The following is a 20,312-nucleotide window of genomic DNA, read 5'->3' on the forward strand; positions in this document are numbered from 1 at the left end:
ATGGTTTTTGTAGTAAAATCATAGTAACTACAAATGAACCATGGTTTTAGTAGTAAAGCAATTTTATAAAAATTCACTCTCAGAAAAAAAAGGTACACGATGGTAGAAATAGTCTTCCTCAAAGAACAGTTTTGTACCTTTTCAATAATAGTGCCTACTCGGTTTCTATCGTAACCTCAGTTCCCTGAGAGTAGGGAACGAGTATTGCGTAGCTATTCGCAGTGGGGAAACTCCTTTTCCTCGATTTACTGAAGCCTATAAATGTAAAACACATTTTGCAGCTGCACAGCGAGTGTCTGCCTCACTCGTTGGCTGTGCTGCGGTAACTGCACATCCAAGGGGCGTGGCCTTAGCCTGTATTAGTCCCCCGAAAAGCGCCATTATAGCAGGTTTAAATGACTGAAGCGACAACTTGCCAGATTACTATAGTGCGGCTGGCTACGCAATACTCGTTCCCTACTCTCAGGGAACTAAGGTTACGATAGTAACCAAGTAGCAAACTTTATAAATGTGGAAGGCGAGGACCAGCCGGCCGCATCACAAATATCCTGAATGGGAAAACCAGAGGACCAAACCCAAGACAAGGCCATGCCTCTAGTTAGAGCTGTATTCAAGACCAGCTTTGAGAGGTTTGAGTCCAAGACAAGACCGAGTCCAAAAAGGTTTGAGTCCGAGTCAAGACCGAGTCCAGGACAGGAAAAAAGTCTTATGCATGACATTATCAAGACAATCATTTTGGGTTATTATTTGTTGATCTAAAAGCAAAAACAGTGTCACAACACCCAGGATTTTTAAGTATAGACATTCCCCTTGATATCATATAATCTTCTAATCTAAAGAAAAAAGAATGATGACATATGGTGATACCTCATAATAGCTGTGTTAGAACTGATACAAACACCAACCCACTACTACTGGTAGGTAGGCTACTAGTAGCCTACTGAGCATTTGAGCAACTAAATGACAATATAGCTTCACTCCAGTAAGATATATCTGTGGTAATTTCTTCATGTTAAACCAAACTTTTATTTTGACGGGTTTCTGAGTGTATCTGACGATGAAATGCTGTAGATATACATGTACGTGTTCATGTATGTGTAGTACATGAACCTGCGGCACTCATTTGCAGAGACTCGTGAACAATCAGATTTGATAGCAGTCTTTAATATTCACAGTCACTAGTCCATATAGCAATTTCCTATTATGATCGGCAGTGAATAGACAGATCTGTTATTTCAGCTATGCGCCGGTATTGCAGTAGCAAATAGTAGAAAATAAATCACACACGTGCAGGTCGTACTTGTCAATGACAGGCACTACAATCTGCGATAATCTGCGGAGGTTTCTGCGGAAGTCTGCGGGTGCATTCTACAATAATACGTTACTGGGAACATAATAAAGACCCCTGGACTCGGTCGAGACCAAAAGCAATATTTGGCAAGACCAGTGGCCGAGACCGAGACAAGTCCGAGTCCGAATACCAGCGAGTCCAAGACAAGTCCGAGACCATAGAAAAACGGTCTCGAGTCCGGACTCGAGTCCAAGACCGGACTCGAGTACTACAGCCCTACCTCTAGTCGAATGAGCCTTGATACCTATAGGGCAAACCTGACCCACTGAGATATATGCCATAGATATGGCATCCACTATCCATCTAGACTGTCTATGCTTAGTGACTGGATCACCCTTGGATCGGCCACCAAAGTAGACAAAGAGCTGTTCTGATTATCTAAAAGACGCAGAACGCTCCAGACAGATTCTCAGTGCTCTGACAGGGCAGAGTCGATTAGCCTCTCCATCCTCAGCAGAAGGGCTAATTACGTGATAACCTGTGCCCTAAACTGGGTTGAGAGCACTTTGGGTAAATAACCATGTCTGGGTTTGAGGATGACCCTGGAGTCATCCAATCCAAACTCCAAACATGAAGGGCTCCCGGAAAAGAGCCTGCAGATCTCCCACTCGCTTGATAGATGCCAGTGCCAGCAGGAGAGCAGTCTTTAGAGAGAGAGGTTTAAGATCAACCAACTGGAGCGGTTCAAAAGGTGGAACTTTCAGAGCCCCAAGGACCGTGGAAAGGTCCCAAGACGGCACAGAAGGAGGTCTGGAGGTATATACATTTATACATCTTTACCTCCGGCTAGTGATGCTACTGCGGCGGCTCTACTACTACTACTGCGGCTCTACTACGTTCACATGCTTGTTTTCAGTCTTTCTATATTTAACTTATCAATATACTAAGGTTTAAAATGTAAAAAATAAAGATTATATTAGTAAAACTCAATGTGTGGCTTTTGCCCTTTTTAAAGATTTGGTAAAACAAGATTTCAATTTTCTAACTTTAGTTAGTCAGTAATGTTGCTGTTTGAGCATAAACAACATCTGCAAAGTTACAGCGCTCAAAGTTCAAAGCAAACGGAGATATTTGCTTTTAAAGAAATCAATTTCTAAGGACTACAGCAAACAGCCGGTTTTGGACTACACGACATTCCTCCAGGGTTGCTGACGTCAGCAAACCCCAATAAACCCCTCCTGCGAGAATACGAAATAAGGGGGGCGAGGCCATTTTATATTGCGTTGGAGAAGAGTTATTGTGGTATAGGAGTGTTGTTGCCGCTGCAATGTCGTCGAAACGCTGTTATTTTCATCAGTGCCCGGATTGCAGGTCCACTTTGTTCAGCCTTCCTAGGGTCGGGGGAGTTGGGATCAATGGATAATTATTACCCAAATCTCGCTCTCTGTGCTGCACATGTTACGGAGGAAAGCTTCCACAATCTTGGCGAGTTCAATGCAGGATTCGCACAATGGCTTGTCCTGAAAGATGGAGCAGTTCCAACTTTAAGAACAGAAGCTGTTGTTTACGGGCCACAATCTGTAAGTATGTTTTATTTTTCGTTGATGTGTTTTCCTGTAATAGTTCGTATTGTTAATTGTACGTTGTAGCAAGGAAGTAAATAGGGATGGCTCCAGAAACATGGCTTTTCCTATCATTGCTATGCTGATGACACACAACTCTACCTCTCATTCCAGCCTGACGATCCAATGGTAGCTGCTCGTATCTCAGCCTGCTTAACAGACATTTCTGGTTGGATGAAGGACCACCACCTTCAACTAAACCTTCCGAAGACAGAGCTACTTGTGGTCCCGGCCAACCCAACACTTCATCACAACTTCTCCATTCAGCTAGGCTCGTCATCCATAACGCCATCAAGGTCAGCTAGGAACCTTGGGGTTGTAATTGATGATCAGTTGAAATTCACAGACCACATTGCTAGAACTGCCCGGTCCTGCAGATTTGCCTTGCACAACATTAGGAGGATCAGGCCCTTCCTTACAGAGCATGCTACACAACTCCTTGTCCAAGCACTTGTTTTATCCAGACTGGACTATTGTAATGCTCTCCTGGCTGGTCTTCCAGCTTGCTCTGTCAAACCTCTACAATTGATCCAGAATGCTGCGGCCAGAGTAGTCTTTAATGAGCCAAAGAGAGCACACGTCACTCCTCTCCTCACTAAATTGCACTGGTTGCCAGTTGCCGCTCGCATAAAATTCAAGGCACTGACGTTTGCCTACAGAACAACCACTGGCACTGCTCCCTCTTACCTAAACTCATTACTTCAGACTTACGTGCCATCCAGAAACTTGCGCTCTGCTAGCGAATGTCGTCTTGTGGTACCATCTCAAAGAGGCACAAAATCTCTTTCTCGGACCTTTACCATGACTGTTCCCTGTTGGTGGAATGATCTGCCTAACTCAACCAGAGCTTCTGAGTCAGTAGCCACTTTCAAGAAACTGCTGAAGACCTATCTTTTTCGACAGCACTTGATTCAGTAGTACTAACACTTTCTCTTCTCTTCTCTTCTATTCTAAAAAAAAAAAAAAAAAAAAAAAAAAAAGAAAACTTGCACTAAAGTTAAACTGAGAGGGGTTATAGCACTTGCGTATTGTTGTCCTACTGTTAGTTTAACTGCTTCTATTGTTTCTCATTTGTAAGTCGCTTTGGATAAAAGCGTCTGCTAAATGAATAAATGTAAATGTAAATGGCCCGATACCGATACTGGCATCGGGGATCGGGTCGATACGGTCTTCATATACTCGTACTCATAAAAATTTTCCGATACCACGCCCCGATACCACATACATTTTGTGAAACGAAACTGGCCGCCGCGAGTGCTTTGTCGAGGTGAACTGAGGCATAAGGACGTGCACTCCCAACGCAATAGAGTGCGGCACGGCACTAGATTTTATGGCCGAGTGCGAGCGCGGCCGGTAATGCACTCACTCTGTGTGTGCTGGTTGTGGGAGAATAAAACGATTCGCGGGACTCCCACAAACTAGAAATATCTATGAATACTGTTGTGTCTACATAAACTGTTATTACAAGAACTGAACACTAGAGGGAGATAGAGAACGGCGATTGATCAGTGTAGATACAAGAGAGAGTGTGAGATGTACATGTGAGTTCGATCTGGATTAAAAGGAGTGAGCATCTAAGGATTCTTGTGCCATCGCATCTTTTATTGTTTTTGTAAAATTCAGTAACAATACAACAAATTGGCGACGAGGTGGTCTGCATCTATACTGCGTGACGATGGCTGCACTGAACGCTCCATTTCCAGAGTTATTTCTGCCTTGTCCGGGTGAGCCCAGCATTCCATTCACAACGTGGACCAGGATGTTCCGCAACTATCTTCTCGTCGTGGCAGCTACAGGTGATGCTTGGCCAGAGGCAAGGAAAAGAGCCTTGCTGCTTCATTGCTTAGGGACCGAAGGACAAAGGATTTTTTATACTTTACCAGAGACTGGAGATACACTGGAGTCTGCTATCACTGTGTTGAGTACACATTTCACCCCTGCTATAAATGTTGTGGTAGAACGTCATAATTTCCGGAAACGAGTGCAAGGTGCTCACGAGTCTATAGTGAATTATATTGCTGAACTGAGACAGTTAGCTGCAACTTGTGATTTTCCTAATACAAATGACATGATTCGAGATCAGCTAATTGAGCATGTGTCGGATCCTCGAATTTGCGAGAGACTGCTCTTAAGACCTGACCTTACATTGGCAGAAGCTATTACAACTGCGACCCAAGTCGAGTCTGCATCGGAACAAACAAAGGTCATCGGGGAACGGAGTTTTCCAGTGCAAGCTGTCCAAGTTCAACAAAATGCCGTTCAGCGCAAACAACAAAGAACCACGTTCACCGCAAATACCCTTTCAAAATCTTCTGCACCTGCTGCGCATACACGCGCATGTTTTCGTTGTGGTTCTAGTGGACACTTGGCTAATGCAAGAGAGTGCCCGGCTACAAGAGCAATATGCAAAAACTGTAAAAAAGAGGGACACTTTGCACGCGTGTGTCGTTCGGCTCCTACGCACACAGTTGGAGAAGTTGAGTTACCCGAGTACACGTTACTGTTAATTCAAGGATCCAGCATGCAGAATAAAATACAGTGTGCTGTGGGCATCCAGACGCCTAAGTCCTTTGCAAACGTGGAACTGATCGTGGATACTGGCGCTTCAGTATCAGTTCTGCCTCGATCTGTGTATGAAAAAAACTTCAAAGGTACACATTTGCAGCCATCGACAGCGCAACTAGTTACATACTCGCGCTCGCCTATTAATGTGCTAGGCTGTATGCAAGCTACTGTTATTAAAGACAATGTAGAATACTCTGCTACTTTCTTTATTGTGGAATCAGGAACTGCTCTAATGGGTATGGATTTGATATCTGCTTTACACCTTTGCATAGAAGGGAATACAATCACTTCTGCACGGGCCGCCGACTTACCTGCTTCTCTTCCTCTGACACCAGTGATGCAGCTTTCCTCTTCTGCACCTGCGACAAGTTGTGTGAAAGGGTTCATGCATAAAGTGAAAGTCTTACAATCCGCTGTACCTGTGCGACAAAAACTGCGACGTCTACCTTTATCAGTACGTGCTGCTGTGTCTGATGAACTGAACCGCCTTCTCAGCGCAGGTGTAATAGAGAAAATTGATGCTTCATCGTGGCTCTCACCGATTGTTGTAGTACAAAAAAAGACAGGAGGAATTAGAGTGTCAGTTGATTTGCGGGAGCCTAATAAGGCTATTATAGTGGATGCTTACCCTCTGCCACACATGGATGAGACTTTAGCTGCCTTGTCAGGTGCAACTGTTTTTTCTACCATTGATCTGGAAAACGCTTACCACCAGGTTCCGCTCCATCCAGATAGCCGTGACCTCACAGCGTTTATAACGCACGACGGGCTGTTTCGTTTTTGCCGTGTTCTGTATGGTCTCGCATCGGCTCCGGCCGTATTCCAGAAAATGATGTCAATAATACTCAAAGATGTTCCCAATGTACAGAATTACTTGGATGACATCATCTGTTTCGGACGTACACAGCAAGATCATGACGTTGCTCTGGATGCTGTCCTCAAACGTCTAGGCGAGGCCGCTCTACGAATGATTGAGAAAAAGTGTAATTTCCGTCAGTCCTGCTTGCGCTTTCTTGGACACATGGTGAATGGAAATGGTAGCCAACCTGATGAAGATCATCTGCAAGCAATAATGCAGGCCCCAGCTCCAACTGATGTCACTAGCTTGCGCTCCTTTCTGGGTATGTTGTCCTGGTATAATAAGTTTATACCTAATTATGCCACTCTTGTTGAGCCGTTGCGTGCATGCCTGCGCCAGGATTCTGAATTTGAATGGACTGATGATGCCCAACAGAGCTTTATGGATGTTAAGAAATGCTTAGTGGACAGTCCAGCACTTGCCCTATTTAACCCAGAAATGCCAATCATTGTGTCCACTGATGCATCAGATTATGGTCTGGGAGCGATATTATCGCAGGTGTAACCAGATCACAGTGAACGCACAGTGGCATTTGCGTCACGAACCTTAACCTCAGCCGAACGGCGTTATTCAACTGTGGAGAAAGACCGTCGAGAAGTGGCGCACATACCTCTGGGGCAGGCGTTTTACGCTGCACACTGATCACCAGGCGCTGACAACACTGCTGTCTACGCGGGGAGCTGGACGTGCCGGGATGCGCATTGCTCGGTGGTCAGCTCGCCTTCTGTGTTTCACTTATGACGTTGTGTATCGGGCTGGCTCTTCAAATCATGTTGCTGACTGTCTGTCGCGGTTACCTCTTCCTCTCGCTTCTGCTTCTACCTCTGATGATGAGCCAGAGCTGGTCGCTTTACTGTCTACTGCCCTGACTGCGATTTCACCATCCGAGTTCAAAACTGCTGCAGCCTCGTGTCCTGAACTGACCGCTTTATGCACCCAAATCGAAAAAGGATAGCCTGTTTCTGTAAAAGCTGTACAGCTGAACTTAGTGTCAAGGACAATGTGGTGTTCAGGGACACCCGTCTAGTAGTTCCAGCGACATTGAGACATACATTAATAGCTCTCGCGCACGAAAGTCACCAGGGAATCGTGAGGACAAAGCAGTGCTTAGTCGAACTATACTGGTTCCCTGGAATGGATCAGATGATCCAGACTCAGGTCTCCTCGTGCGAGTTGTGTCAAAGGCTGGATAAATCTGCTCGGACTGTTACCGCGCCCCTCCAACCGGTACCTTTTCCAGATGCACCATGGAGTAAACTGGGAATGGACATTGTTGGCCCGTTTGACACTGCTGGTTGGGACTGTAAGTACGCTATTACTTTAACTGATTACTATTCCAAATGGCCAGAAGTTGCCTTTACATCGTCTGTGACGACAGGGGTTGTTATTGACTTTCTCAATGGCATTTTCAGTCGCCATGGTTACCCGGTAGAGTTGGTTACGGACAATGGGCCACAATTCACGTCGGATGCGTTCACCACCTTTCTGCGAGAAATAGGCATTGCGGCAGTTCGCACGGCTGTCTATAATCCAGCCGCGAACGGGGCTATAGAACGTTTTAACAGAGTTCTAAAGGACTGTGTAGAGTCGGCTATAGTACAATCTAAGCCATGGAAACGTGCTGTTACAGACTTTCTTCAAGTTTATGGCTCTACTCCACATGCCACCACGGGAGTTTCACCCTTCGAATTACTCCATGGGCGGAAGATGAGAACAAAACTGAACGTTGCCCTTCATTCCCCTGCAAGCACTCTCCAGCCAACGGATGTTCACAAGCGAGTTGTTCTTAAGCAATCTCAAATAAAGCGTTATACTGATGCAAAACGTGGAGCACGACGGCTTATCCTTAAAGAGGGGGACAGGGTGCGAGTGCGCAAGCATGTGCCGAAGGGACACTGCAAATTTTCTGATCCTGTTGAAATTGAGAAACAAGTGGGTCCGAATACCTACTTGCTAGAGGATGGAAGGAAATGGCATTCCTCACGATTGGCACGAGCTGTTCAGATGCCTGATCCTGCAGCTGAGCTTGCGGAGCAAAGTTCTTTCTGTAATGAAGCTGATAACTTTCCGCGGGCTGAGGAACGTCCGTCAAGAATGCGCAACCCTCCCTCATGGCTAAAAGATTTCGAGACGTAAATGTATAGTTATACATTGCATAGCCTATAGCTTATACGTTCTGTTCCTGTTATAATTAAGATAAGCTTGTTTTTGTACTCAAGCAATATATTCTAAAAAAAAAATACTGTTCAAACAATTTTACTTCCTTGGGTTATTGCTTAATGTTGGAATGAAACATCTTTTTGTTTTATGGTAATTACTGATAGATTAAGTGGGAAGGAAAATATCTTACGTATTGGGGGGATGTTGTGTCTACATAAACTGTTATTACAAGAACTGAACACTAGAGGGGGATAGAGAAGGGCGATTGATCAGTGTAGATACAAGAGAGTCTGTGAGATGTACATGTGAGTTCGATCTGGATTAAAAGAAGTGAGCATCTAAGGATTCTTGTGCCATCGCATCTTTTATTGTTTTTGTAAAATTAAGTAACAATACAACAAATACAACATATTAAAACTAATATATTTTTATTCATCTGTTGCAGAAAAGCAAGAAAAACAACTGAAACAAAATAGAAACGATTTACAGGCCAGAGTTTCTTTTCATAACATGTTTGCAGCGTTGAGCGATGTAGCCAATCACAGACATGTGTGTTGATTTCTTGAACGCAATGGCCAATCAGAAGCATTTAAGATAGGCTCTCCTCACCGCTCAAAACTTTTTTGTTCAGTGCTGAATTCTGTATGCTGGCAAATCCTCTAATTATAACAAACAAAGTGTGGATATTATGAAAGATTCATTGTGCAGTCAGCTTCATTGATAATAACAGATTTGTGAGATCGCGATGAACTGTCAGCTTTTTAGGAATTAGGCTATTAAGGGAGCGCGCTTTGCGTGCATTCAGTAATGTCAGACCATGCACGCAGTAACTGCTTGCTTTTATGTTAAATTAACAGTGGTTTGTGTGTTAAATGCTCATTCATACTTAACGTTATCCGACAAACACCTAACGTTACAAACTTTATTTAAAATCTCAACAGCGAACTTGGAATTAGAGTTCTAATTATTCTTTGATTAGAGCTTTTATATATTACTACAAAACATAAACATGTTCTACATAAACATGGTTCTGTGTTTGATTTGGCTACTGTAGTAAATCCAATGTTTAGTGTTCGTTTTGGGTTGATAGTTCTGTCGACAGATATTTGGCTACAATCGTTCTAAAAATACAAAAGTAACTTCCATACAGTCAGTTACGATCACTATAGATCCGCAGTCTTTACTAAAAAAAATCCCTTTGAGGACTGTAGTATAATTTATTAGAACGATTATTTGAATTTCTTGTTTATGAAGCTTAATTTTTTGTAATACTACAATAATTAGTACAATTAAATAACAGCGTATCTAAAAGGTAATGAGAAAACAAAAAACAAACCTTTCTGAAACGTCGTTTAACAGCCGTTCTTGAACAGGTTCTGCTCGATCATCTTCACTAACATTCTCTGGGTCTGATTCGGTTTTGTATGGTTTTGTTGACGCCATCGTTTATAATACACCAAAGCACAAACTAGGCTACCGGTAAAGGCAAGGGGCGTGACGTTTCCGGAAAACGTGCACTAGGCAGTTAGCGAATCACAACACACTGGGCCAGCTAACCAATCTGAGCCCATTGCGTATTTCTGAGGGACTGGCTTCATAGAACCCGGAAACCATCAGACCGTTTTTACAAGGAGGGACAGAGCAGTGTACGAAGCATGAACACATGTTACAGTGCAACACACAAACACAATCAAGCATTCGAAAAAATTTGTTTTACCACCCCTTTAAAGTATACTTTTACACATAAATACCCTGATTTAGGGTTTTATTTAGTTATAAAAAACAAAAAATCAAATTTAATTTAAAAACCTTTTATCCGATTAATCGAAAAAATAACCGTCCAATTAATTGATTATCAAAAAAAGTTGCAGCCCTAATGAAGATGATGGGTAAACTGGTCTCACTGATCACATTTACATTTATTCATTTAGCTGACGCTTTTATCCAAAGCGACTTACAATTGCTATATATGTCAGAGGTCGCACACCTCTGGAGCAACTAGGGGTTAAGTGTCTTGCTCAGGGACACATTGGTGTCTCACAGTGGATTCGAACCCAGGTCTCTCACACCAAAGGCATGTGTCTTATCCACTGCGCCACCACCACCTGTTCACACATCTGAAAGCATGACTGCATCCTCAGCTGTGAGGCAAGTATCAGTACTATGAGTTATTTGAGTTTCTTAATCTTATGATATTATTTTTTCTGATGAGTTTGAATTTTTAGTCCTAAGAGTTTGTTTGCCATAATGACAGAGTGATGTCAATCTTGATAAAGCACAGTAAAACTGCACTTCAAATGAAATCTGAAAGATGTCTTTCACTTAATTCATAAAGTATAGTAGCATACAGGTACCAAATGTCAATTTGAAATGTAACGTGCAAAATGGCAATGCAATGTGTAAAATGGCAATGTATTTCTGTATTTGAATTTACATTTTCCATACGATGTGTGCAACATCTGGAGCAAAAAAATTATTCAAAATCAATAATGTAATAATTTGCATTACTACACTAGCTTTAACATATAATTTAAACATAAACATTTTATAAGTTTTTAAAAATGACAATTAAAATGTATTACAGAAATTAGATGTTTAAGATGCTCAAGCTAATATTGTAGCAAATTAAGGCATTTGATGCAGTGATTGACAGGACGGGGATGTGATTGGCTCGGAATGCATTTTCAAATCCGCATGTAATTTTGCTACATTCATTGCGGTATTTAATAAAAATACAATCGTAAGTGTCTTAACTGAGTGTAAATGCAATTAAGAAAAATAGCATTTAAATGATAATTTTGCTACAATTTTAGCTTGAACATGTTAAAGGGAAAGTTCACCCAAAAATGAAAATTCTGTCATTAATTACTCACCCTCATGTCGTTCCAAACTTTCGTTCATCTTTGGAACACAAATGAAGATCTTAATAATGAAATCTGAGAGCTTTCTGACCCCCCCATAGACAGCTAAGCAACTACCACTTTAACGCTTTAAAAAGTTCATAAAGTGATTGTAAAACTAACCCATATGAGTTGAGTGGTTTAGTCTAAATTACTACATCCTTATGCATCGCTTTCTGTCAGGACTTTTACGGGCTTTTCCCAAATCACTGAAGTGACGTCACCGTCAGGTTAGCAGTAGCCGGAGCCGTCAGGCAAGTGTTATTTAAATAAACTCCTGATGTTTCAAACTTTCCAATGCCTCGTTTTATGAGTACAGAACCTATTTGTACTGCTGTAGACGTTTGGTACCATTCTGGACATTATTAGGAGGGGGATTATATTTTAATTATATTATTAAATTTGAATTGTCACTTTGCCCCAAACATTGCACATATGGTATGGAAAATGTAAATTTGAATAATATATTGACATTTTGCATATTACATTTCAAATTGTCTTTTGCTGCCTGTATGCTACCATAATAAAGTGATCGTAAAATAATTTGAATCGAGCAGTTTAGTCAAAGTTTTTCTGTAGAGATACAATCGTTTTATATGATGAACATATTTAATTTAGGGCTTTTATTTACATATAAATATTCTTCAATTCGCACATCATTTGTGGTAAATGAAAGGTCAAACATGTTTGCTTGACGTGCGAAAACTAATGAGGTTCATTCTCCAGTGTTTCGCAGCACGTAAGCTTCCGCAACAACCACTGAGGTTTGTTCTCGCTTGTCAAAGCAAGTGTGGTCTAGCTTGTGTTTGTTCAATGTTTACATGTGAATAAAATCAAAATTCAATCTGTTTATTATATAAAGCGGTGGTCTCTTCAAAAAAAAAATTACTTAACTCCTCATTTCAAATGGATTAGTTTTTAAATCTCTAAGAACTTTTTTGAAGCATCAAAGTGGTAGTTGCATAGCTGTCAATGGAAGGACAGAAAACTTTCCCATTTCATTAAAAGATCTTCATTTGTGTTCCAAAGATGAACTAAAGTCTTGCAGGTTTAAAACTACAAGAGGGTGAGTAATTAATGACAGAATTTCCATTATTGGGTGAAATTCTGAAAGTATCAAAAATATTGTCCATGTGACTTGTTCATTGTATTTTTTGGTGAACATCTTGCCTTTCACCATACAGTAGCCCTAGCTCTACTTTGCACATTCAAGTGTGCATGATAAATACTGTTCACAATGGCCGTGCTTAAAATTACACAAATAAATTGCTTTCACTTTAGCATAGACACAATTTCTTAAAGGGAAAGTTCACCCAAAAATGTAAATGCTGTCAGTTTTTACTCATCCTCATGTTGTTCCAACCCCGTAAGACCTTCGTTCATCTTCGGAAACACAAATTAAGATATTTTTGATGAAATCTGAGAGCTGGATCACTCCTCCATACTAGTCCACAGGCTTCTTCAGAGATTGAAACTTGTTCCCCGAAGAGTTATTAAAGATATTGTTAAAATAGTCCAAGTGACTACAGTGGCTCAATCTTACGTTTATCAAGCGACGAGAATACTTTTTGTAAGCAAAAATAATGAATTTAATTCAACTATTCATTTCCTTCTCTGTGGGCCTCGAGTGAGTTCACGTAGTGTAACAGCGCAGCGCCTCTGTGTTGTACGTCACACGCATCACACACATGACCAGCGTCGGCCAATAGTGAGCCTACGTGTGACGTAGCTCTACGCTTACACACTACGTGAACTGACTAGAGGCCCAAAGAGAAGGAACTGAATAGTTGAAATAAAGTCGTTATTTTGGGGGGGGGGGTTTGCGCACAAAAAGTATTCTCGTCGCTTGATAAAATGAAGATTGAGCCACTGTAGTCACTTGGAATCCCTTAGAAGCCTATTGAGGAGTGATCCAGCTCTCAGATTTAATCAAAAATATCTTATTTTTTGTTTCGAAGGTCTTACGGGGTTGGAACAACATGAGGGTGAGTAATTACTGACAGAATTTAAATTTTTTGGTGAACTATCCCCTTAAATGTGGGAACAAGCTTCTATCATAGAAGTGCAAAGTATGGAGCGGATTTGCACTGTAAAATAGGGCTGTAGCTTACAGTTTACTTTTCTGGGTACTTTATATGAAGCTTTAAGTGAATTCAGGCTGTTGGAACGAATTCCGAAATTCGAATACAATTCAATTGGACTGACACCCATCAGATCACAGACGATCCCAGTCCAAGGCAAAGATGCAACAAACTTCATCTAAGCCCTTTGAAAATAAGCCAAGAAACATGTGGGTCAAGCCTTCAAGAAAAGGGGTGAATAAAATAGACTGAAACAGATCTGACCATACATGCATACACTACACTACTAACATACTCACTAACATACAAACTATGCTTACTAGGACTAGATGTTAATATCCCTTGATATTCAGCAAGCGCTGTTGTTGGAGATGTTCACTTGGGTGGGGGTTGGTTTGGGGGATGACCGTAGCAATGTCGAAACGGAGATCCCCACTCCTGACAATTTGAGAAGCGATGTGTGGAAGGTGTTTGGATTTCAAACCATAAATGGGAAAATCACAAATAAAGAAGTGTCAATCTGCAGAATATGCAAAGTACAAATGAAATATCACTCTACAACTAGCAACCTGAGGGCACACCTGACAACGTTACACCCTGACAGGCTTGGCGATCTGTCCGAGGAACCGCCGCTAAAACAGGCAAGAATTACTTCTTTTCTGCCTCCCTCCTCATCACGGGGCTTACCAGCTGTCCGCCAAAATAAGATAGCAGACAAACTGACACGGTTTATCTGTAAATACAGGAGACCGATCAACATCACGCAGGGGTCTGGATTTAAAAATTGTATTCACGAGCTTGAGCCAAGTTACACGGTTCCTAGCCACGCAAAAATCACTGACAGAGTTGTGAACCTTGTAAGACTGGAAAAACTTGAAGGACTTTAAGAGAGAGGGCCACTCTCTGAGAAAACAAAGGAAATTAACATTTCAACTCCCCCTCATGCACTATTGAGACGAAGGTCTCACCTCCCTCATCCTAATCTACATTTCTCTCCCCCATTCTTCATCCTGGCAGAGGTCTCCCAAATTCACACAAGAATCTAAATGGTTTAATGTGAATGATTATCATCTAGTTTTATACATATTTGGTATTATTTGAAATGTCTCGGTACGACTGGTACAAATGTCTCATTCCCAAAGAAGTAAACCCAAAAGGTAATAAAGTTCTTAGGAAGTTTAAAAATATCTTCCACACCCTCCAATACTGGAGGGTGTGTCTTTGAGTTAACACCTTCGACCATTTGACTGAATGCTAATTTTCCACTGCTAGCAAATGGTGACTTACAGGTAAATTTCCACTGTGATTGATGTTTAGAATTGAAATGAGGTCTTGGTATATAATGAAACGCAGCGAGAGCTCAGGGCTTTTTTCTATATCTGAGATCGGCCCGTGAGGCTGAGAGTTGCGAGTCTCTCTGCCTCACGCATTTCTTGTCGGGTAAACTTTTTCCTCTTGGTTCTAGAGCATTTGATGTTTTGCATTGATTATCCTTGAATTGATTATGAAATTATAATGATACATTTACCTGACATATTAAATTGTGATATTTGATTATTCTAATTGACTTTGACATTATTTGCATTCAAGAGTTTAAAAGAATAGTAAAACATTCGCTCACATTTAATGATGCACAGATATTATTGAAAAAACCTGTTCATTTTATGGAGTCAGATGAAACGAGTTAATACATAAGATAAAATGTATTGCATTTAACCAAAAATACTTTACCACGAGAAAAGACAGTAACACGCAAAGACCTTCACCGCTAATTCGAATACCGCCATTGGATCGAGTTAAACGGCCTTACAACCTCTATGACACAACTTCAGACAACATCAGACAAATGATCAGTGAAAAAAAGATCGCCCTGACCACAGATGGCTGGACATCACTTGCCACAGAGGCATATGTGACGGTCAACGCACATTTTATAGATAATGACTGGGAATAAAAAGATGTAATTCTCAAAACGGCTGAAGCGCAGAAAAGCCACACCGCCGAGAACGTTGCTGAGTGCATCTCAAACATACTCGGAGAGTACAACGTTAGTCGTGAGTCAGTGCTTTCCATCACCACTGACAACGCGGCTAATTATATCAATGCTGTTGAGAGGCACCTGCAGGCCGTCAATGTCCCGTGCATGGCACACACCATTAACCTGGCTGTGAGGAAAGGGCTGGCAGTGCGAGCTATAGAAACTCCAATCAGCAGACTTTAGGCCACAGCAATGCATTTTAACAAATCCACTACCGACAGCTACTTTTGGAATCCAAGCAGAAGCTGCTTGGTCTTAAGCCTGCGAAGCTAATTAACGACTGCGCTACCCGATGGAACAGCACTTACGACATGGTGTGTCGGGCAACCGAGCAACAAGCTTCGGTAGCAGCGGTCATCATGGAGAAGAAACTTGACATCTCGAGTTGACTACCAGCGAGTGGACCCTTATGGAGCAGGTGAGTAACAAAAATGATGTAGGCCTAAGTACTGTATGTATGCATAACCAGGTGATATTGATTGACCAATTAATAGGCTAGATGTTTCATTAATAATACCCTACAGAAGAGGGAATAGCAGCATATGCATAACTGCGTTACGTTGAGCTGCTAGCCATAAAGTTATTCTAATTATGTTAGTGTGTATTTTCGTAGATGAGAGCAGTGCTTAAGCCATTCAAAGTGGCCACTGAGGCGTTATCCACCGACCAATTTCCAACAGCATCAGCTGTTCTCCCCCTGAAGTATGTACTTTTGTCACATCTTCAACCATCCACCGGTGATCCGGCAGCACTCAATGAAATGAAAACGAAGATAAAGACGGACCTCTACAATCGATACAGTCGAGACAAAGATGCCTTCAAGCTGCTTAATTCGGCTAGCTACCTTGACCCGCGTTTCCATCGGCTAATTCATTTGGAACGAGACCAACGGCAGGAGGTACGACAGAAAATAAAAGGTGAGATAAGTCAGCTGCCAGTGTTTGCGGAGCGAGCAACCTTGGCTACGGGGATAACGCGCCAGGAGAAAATAGCCATCAGTGCTATGGGGGACCTTATTGGTGATGTTTACCGCCAAGGAGCAGACGCATCAGAAAGTCCCTTAGATATAGGAGCCGTGCTAGAGCAAGAAATGTTGATCTACGAAAGTGAGACCCCACTACCCACCGATACCAACCCATTATCATGGTGGAAGACGTCACAGTCAAAGTACCCCTCCAGTGGTTTAACCTCAATTTTATGAAGCGATGCAAGTGCTTTGTTTTGCGCAAAAACCCCCAACATAATTTACCTCTATATTCACAAAATAATATTATCTGCACATTCACGGAACAACTTCCGGTCTTGAGTCTACACAATACGCATGCGTTGTAGTGCTCCCCCTACTGGGAATCTATGATTCCTAAATAAAGTGGTAAATTGTGTTTTTTTGCAAAAACAAACAAAGCACCCGCATCGCTTCATAAAATTGGTTAAACCACTGGAGTCACATGGATTACTTCAATGATGTCTTTCCTATTGTTTTCTGCCTTGAATGTGTTAGTTGCATTGCTCCCAATGGAGAGACAGAAAGCCCTCAGAATTCCATTAAAAATATCTTATTTTGTGTTACGAAGGTGAACCGAAGTGGGAGAGGGAGTGCGCAGTGATTGGCTGGTGTGAGAGCCTGTCATCTATAACCAATTCAAATTGAATTTGAATCTAAAATCTTGTTCCGTGTTGTTAATATATTTTGACATCCACACAGAATTGTCTATCCCATGCACAGATCTTAAGCATTACATTTAATGACTTTGGACAACTTGTGACTGTCAAAAATATAATTTCTAATTATCATCTTCTTCAATACAGACAAGAGAGAGTGTGAAACCATCAGCTGTTTGCCAGGTAAATAGTGAAGTCATAGTGACTTATCATAGTAGAAAACCTTTTTTTTTGTATGTTACCGCAATTTTGTGTCAGATTAGTGACAACTAATTGGTATCAATTCACATGTACTTGTTTTGCAGAGAAGAGTTATTTCCGTTTAGGGCAGCAAAAATACTGCTCGACCAACCTAAATCTGGGTGCGTCTGTTTTACCTCTGTTTTAATTTAATGTTACTTTAGATGAGTGTATGTGGGAAACCGACATGGCCAATCCAAAGCTATTTGGTTAGGAATAAAGTTGGTTAATTTATATCTGTAATAGTGGCCATAGATCTGCCTGAAGCAAACGTTACTTTAAATTAAGTGTATACAAATTCAAGGGGGCTATATAAAAGAATTTTTGATTGTGTAAAGGTGAATCCGACCGTCTAAGATATTAGCCAATTACCTCTGTTTGGTGACCGAAACTGGCGAGATTGCGATCATGAGATCGGAAGACGCGAGGACCTCTGAGTGACATAGCTTCCTAATCTTAGCGGGTAAAACATAATTAAAGAGTTAAAAAAGAATAATCAAACATTCGCTCACTTTTAATGATGCCCAGATATCATTAAAACCTTTTTCATTAATGGAGTCAGATGAATAACGAGTTAATACATATGAGAAAATGTATTCCATTTAATCTTCTTGTGTTGCGTAAAAGGAAAGACCGTAACGCGCAGAGACCTTCACCTGTATTATTGGAAGACCGCCATTGGACCGACAGTCGGGCTTTCACATGGCTACTCGATGTGCAACTGACCAATAACAGTTGAGTATTCCAGCAAGCCGTGTGTTAATGTGGTGTGTATTCTTCTCATTTTAGGTCCTGGGTCCATTTGGGCTGAAAGACCGAACCAAACCAAAGCCGGACTGTAACCTACTGGCCTACATGACAGACTCAAACTGACACCTACTGGCATGGATGCTGCATCACCTAGAATTTAAAGTGTGGAGGTGACTCCATGTCTCCATCTCTTGTGAGTGGATATCATGTAAAACATTCTTAAAAGAACTGCTCATTTCTTCTGAATTTATAGTATTTATTGTTCTTGTAGTAAGTAATATTGTTGTAATCCTGTTAATGTATTTACAGTATAAATTGCAAACATGCTTGTGTTGGGCATGTGTTTACAGGTTATATAAATTTTAGAGGAAGTAGATAATGTGTATTTAAAGGTATTTAAAGTCAGCTATTTTTCATCTAAAATTGCTGTTTTTTAATTTGTAAATTAGCAACTACATTTTTTAACCATTGCACAGCACCACTTTATCACTTTATTATCTATTAATAATTTTGTATAACTTTGTAGTTAATTGTTTTATGTCACACGTGAGAACAAATGCAAGTTTATATTTCCTTTCAGATTATGTAATTTCTGTAATAAAGTCTGTATCATAGAATGATAACTTCTTTCTGTTGTTATTTTGTAGATTTTTGTTGTAACTAAATGGCTTAAATGTAATTCAAGATAATTTAGTAAAACTGCAGTTTTACTATAGTATTACTACAATATAACTGTAGGGTCACCGTGATTTTGCCAAGTAAGACATGGTCCTGGATCAACATTCCTGTCCCAAAATGTAGTCCTTACCCAATCCCTGCCCCTTAACCTAGCCCTACCCATAACTTTTCTCTAAAATCAGAGGGTAATGATAGGTGAATGACACTGATGTTTAAGTACTTCACCTTGGTTCTAAGCCTAAACTTGAGATAAAATGTAATCTTGTCCCTCAAATCTGATTGGTTAATTGGAAAGTTGATCCAGGATCAACAATGATGTTGATCCAGGAACATGTGGTACTTGGTGAAATCACGTTCACCATAACGGTAGTAAAACCATGGTACCAAAACCATGGTTTTTAAAAACCATTGTTCACACCAAAATACCATGGTTACTACAGTCGTAGTTAACTACAGTTTTACTATAGTAAAACCATGGTTGATTTTCATAAGGGTTGTGACAGAAAGTGAGAGGGAGTATATACGAGGTGTGATCAGCAAATAGCTGTGGGTGAAATTCTGCAGCCACTTCTACAGAAGTGACCCCAACCCCACCCCACCCATAAGTTCTTCTTACCATTCATTGTAACCACAACTATGGACTGTCCTGCGATGACACTGGACGATCCTCGTAGACAACCGCATATTGTCTCTGGCATCTCCAAATGTACAAGACGCTCTTGAAAAAAAAACCCACATGGATGAGAATTAAAGAATAACATATTTATTTACTGGCAACTATTTTTAAACCAGATGTACTTGATGGCTTCATCAACCTATCAGAAAACAGTATTTAGTTTTTCAGGTGATAACTGGAATAAACAAGTCTGAGAATGAGACTTTCAAAAACTACATCTTACCACACTGGGTTAGAACCCTCTCCACAATACGAGTTGTGGCAGGCAACGGATGAAAAAATGCACGTGTCATTCAATCCCTGTTGTGGAACACTTGACCTCGGTGGACCCTGACATCCCACTGGCCACAGAAGAATGGGTGTGGTCGGCAGTCACAACAACGGATAACGGCTGGACCGTTTCCACACTGTTGGCAGATCCGAGTTGCCGCATGTTGTCGAGCCACCATGGTGTTGACCAGTCGGGGTCTCTCTTTCTCCCATCACCCTCACAGACTGGTCAACCAGTCTGTTGAGGCTTGAAGTGCCGTTTCATCCTCATGTATGTCCTCACCCAGTGAGCTTTTAAGCTCTTGAAGGAAGGACTCTGTTGAAACAATGCACAATATTTAAATAACAGTAGTTTATTATAACAAAAGAGAATGGCATTAATAATGGCCATTTTATAATAAATGAACAAACTGTGCTCCACGCGTTTTACTTATCATTGTTTACAGGCCTCCAAAATACTCTCCAGCTTTTGCTGAGAACTTAACAGAACTGTTATCAACAATTTCCTCAGAGTATGACT

The 20,312-nt window shown here is 41.2% G+C and overlaps 1 protein-coding gene across 6 annotated transcripts in view; it reads right to left on the reverse strand.

Annotated features, from left to right (window-relative positions):
• LOC143745599 (uncharacterized) overlaps nt 1-20,312 on the reverse strand; it is a 43,477-nt gene that overhangs the window by 4,783 nt on the left and 18,382 nt on the right. For 5 of the 6 annotated variants that reach the window (XM_077237718.1, XM_077237716.1, XM_077237717.1 and 2 more), the window contains 2 exons: nt 19,746-20,108; nt 19,463-19,564 (listed from right to left, as the gene is read on the reverse strand). The exons of the other annotated variant lie outside the window; for it this stretch is intronic. Coding sequence is in view for 1 of the 5 variants with exons in the window: in XM_077237716.1 (XP_077093831.1) it covers nt 20,011-20,108 (98 nt within the window). In the remaining 4 variants the exon portion in view is untranslated. Of the gene's footprint in view, nt 1-19,462; nt 19,565-19,745; nt 20,109-20,312 lie in introns of those variants that run through there. 6 annotated transcript variants of the gene reach the window in all.

Source organism: Siphateles boraxobius, unplaced genomic scaffold, assembly GCF_051911475.1.
Source record: "Siphateles boraxobius isolate OS27281-9 unplaced genomic scaffold, OSU_SipBor_1 207, whole genome shotgun sequence".
NCBI lineage: Eukaryota > Metazoa > Chordata > Actinopteri > Cypriniformes > Leuciscidae > Siphateles > Siphateles boraxobius.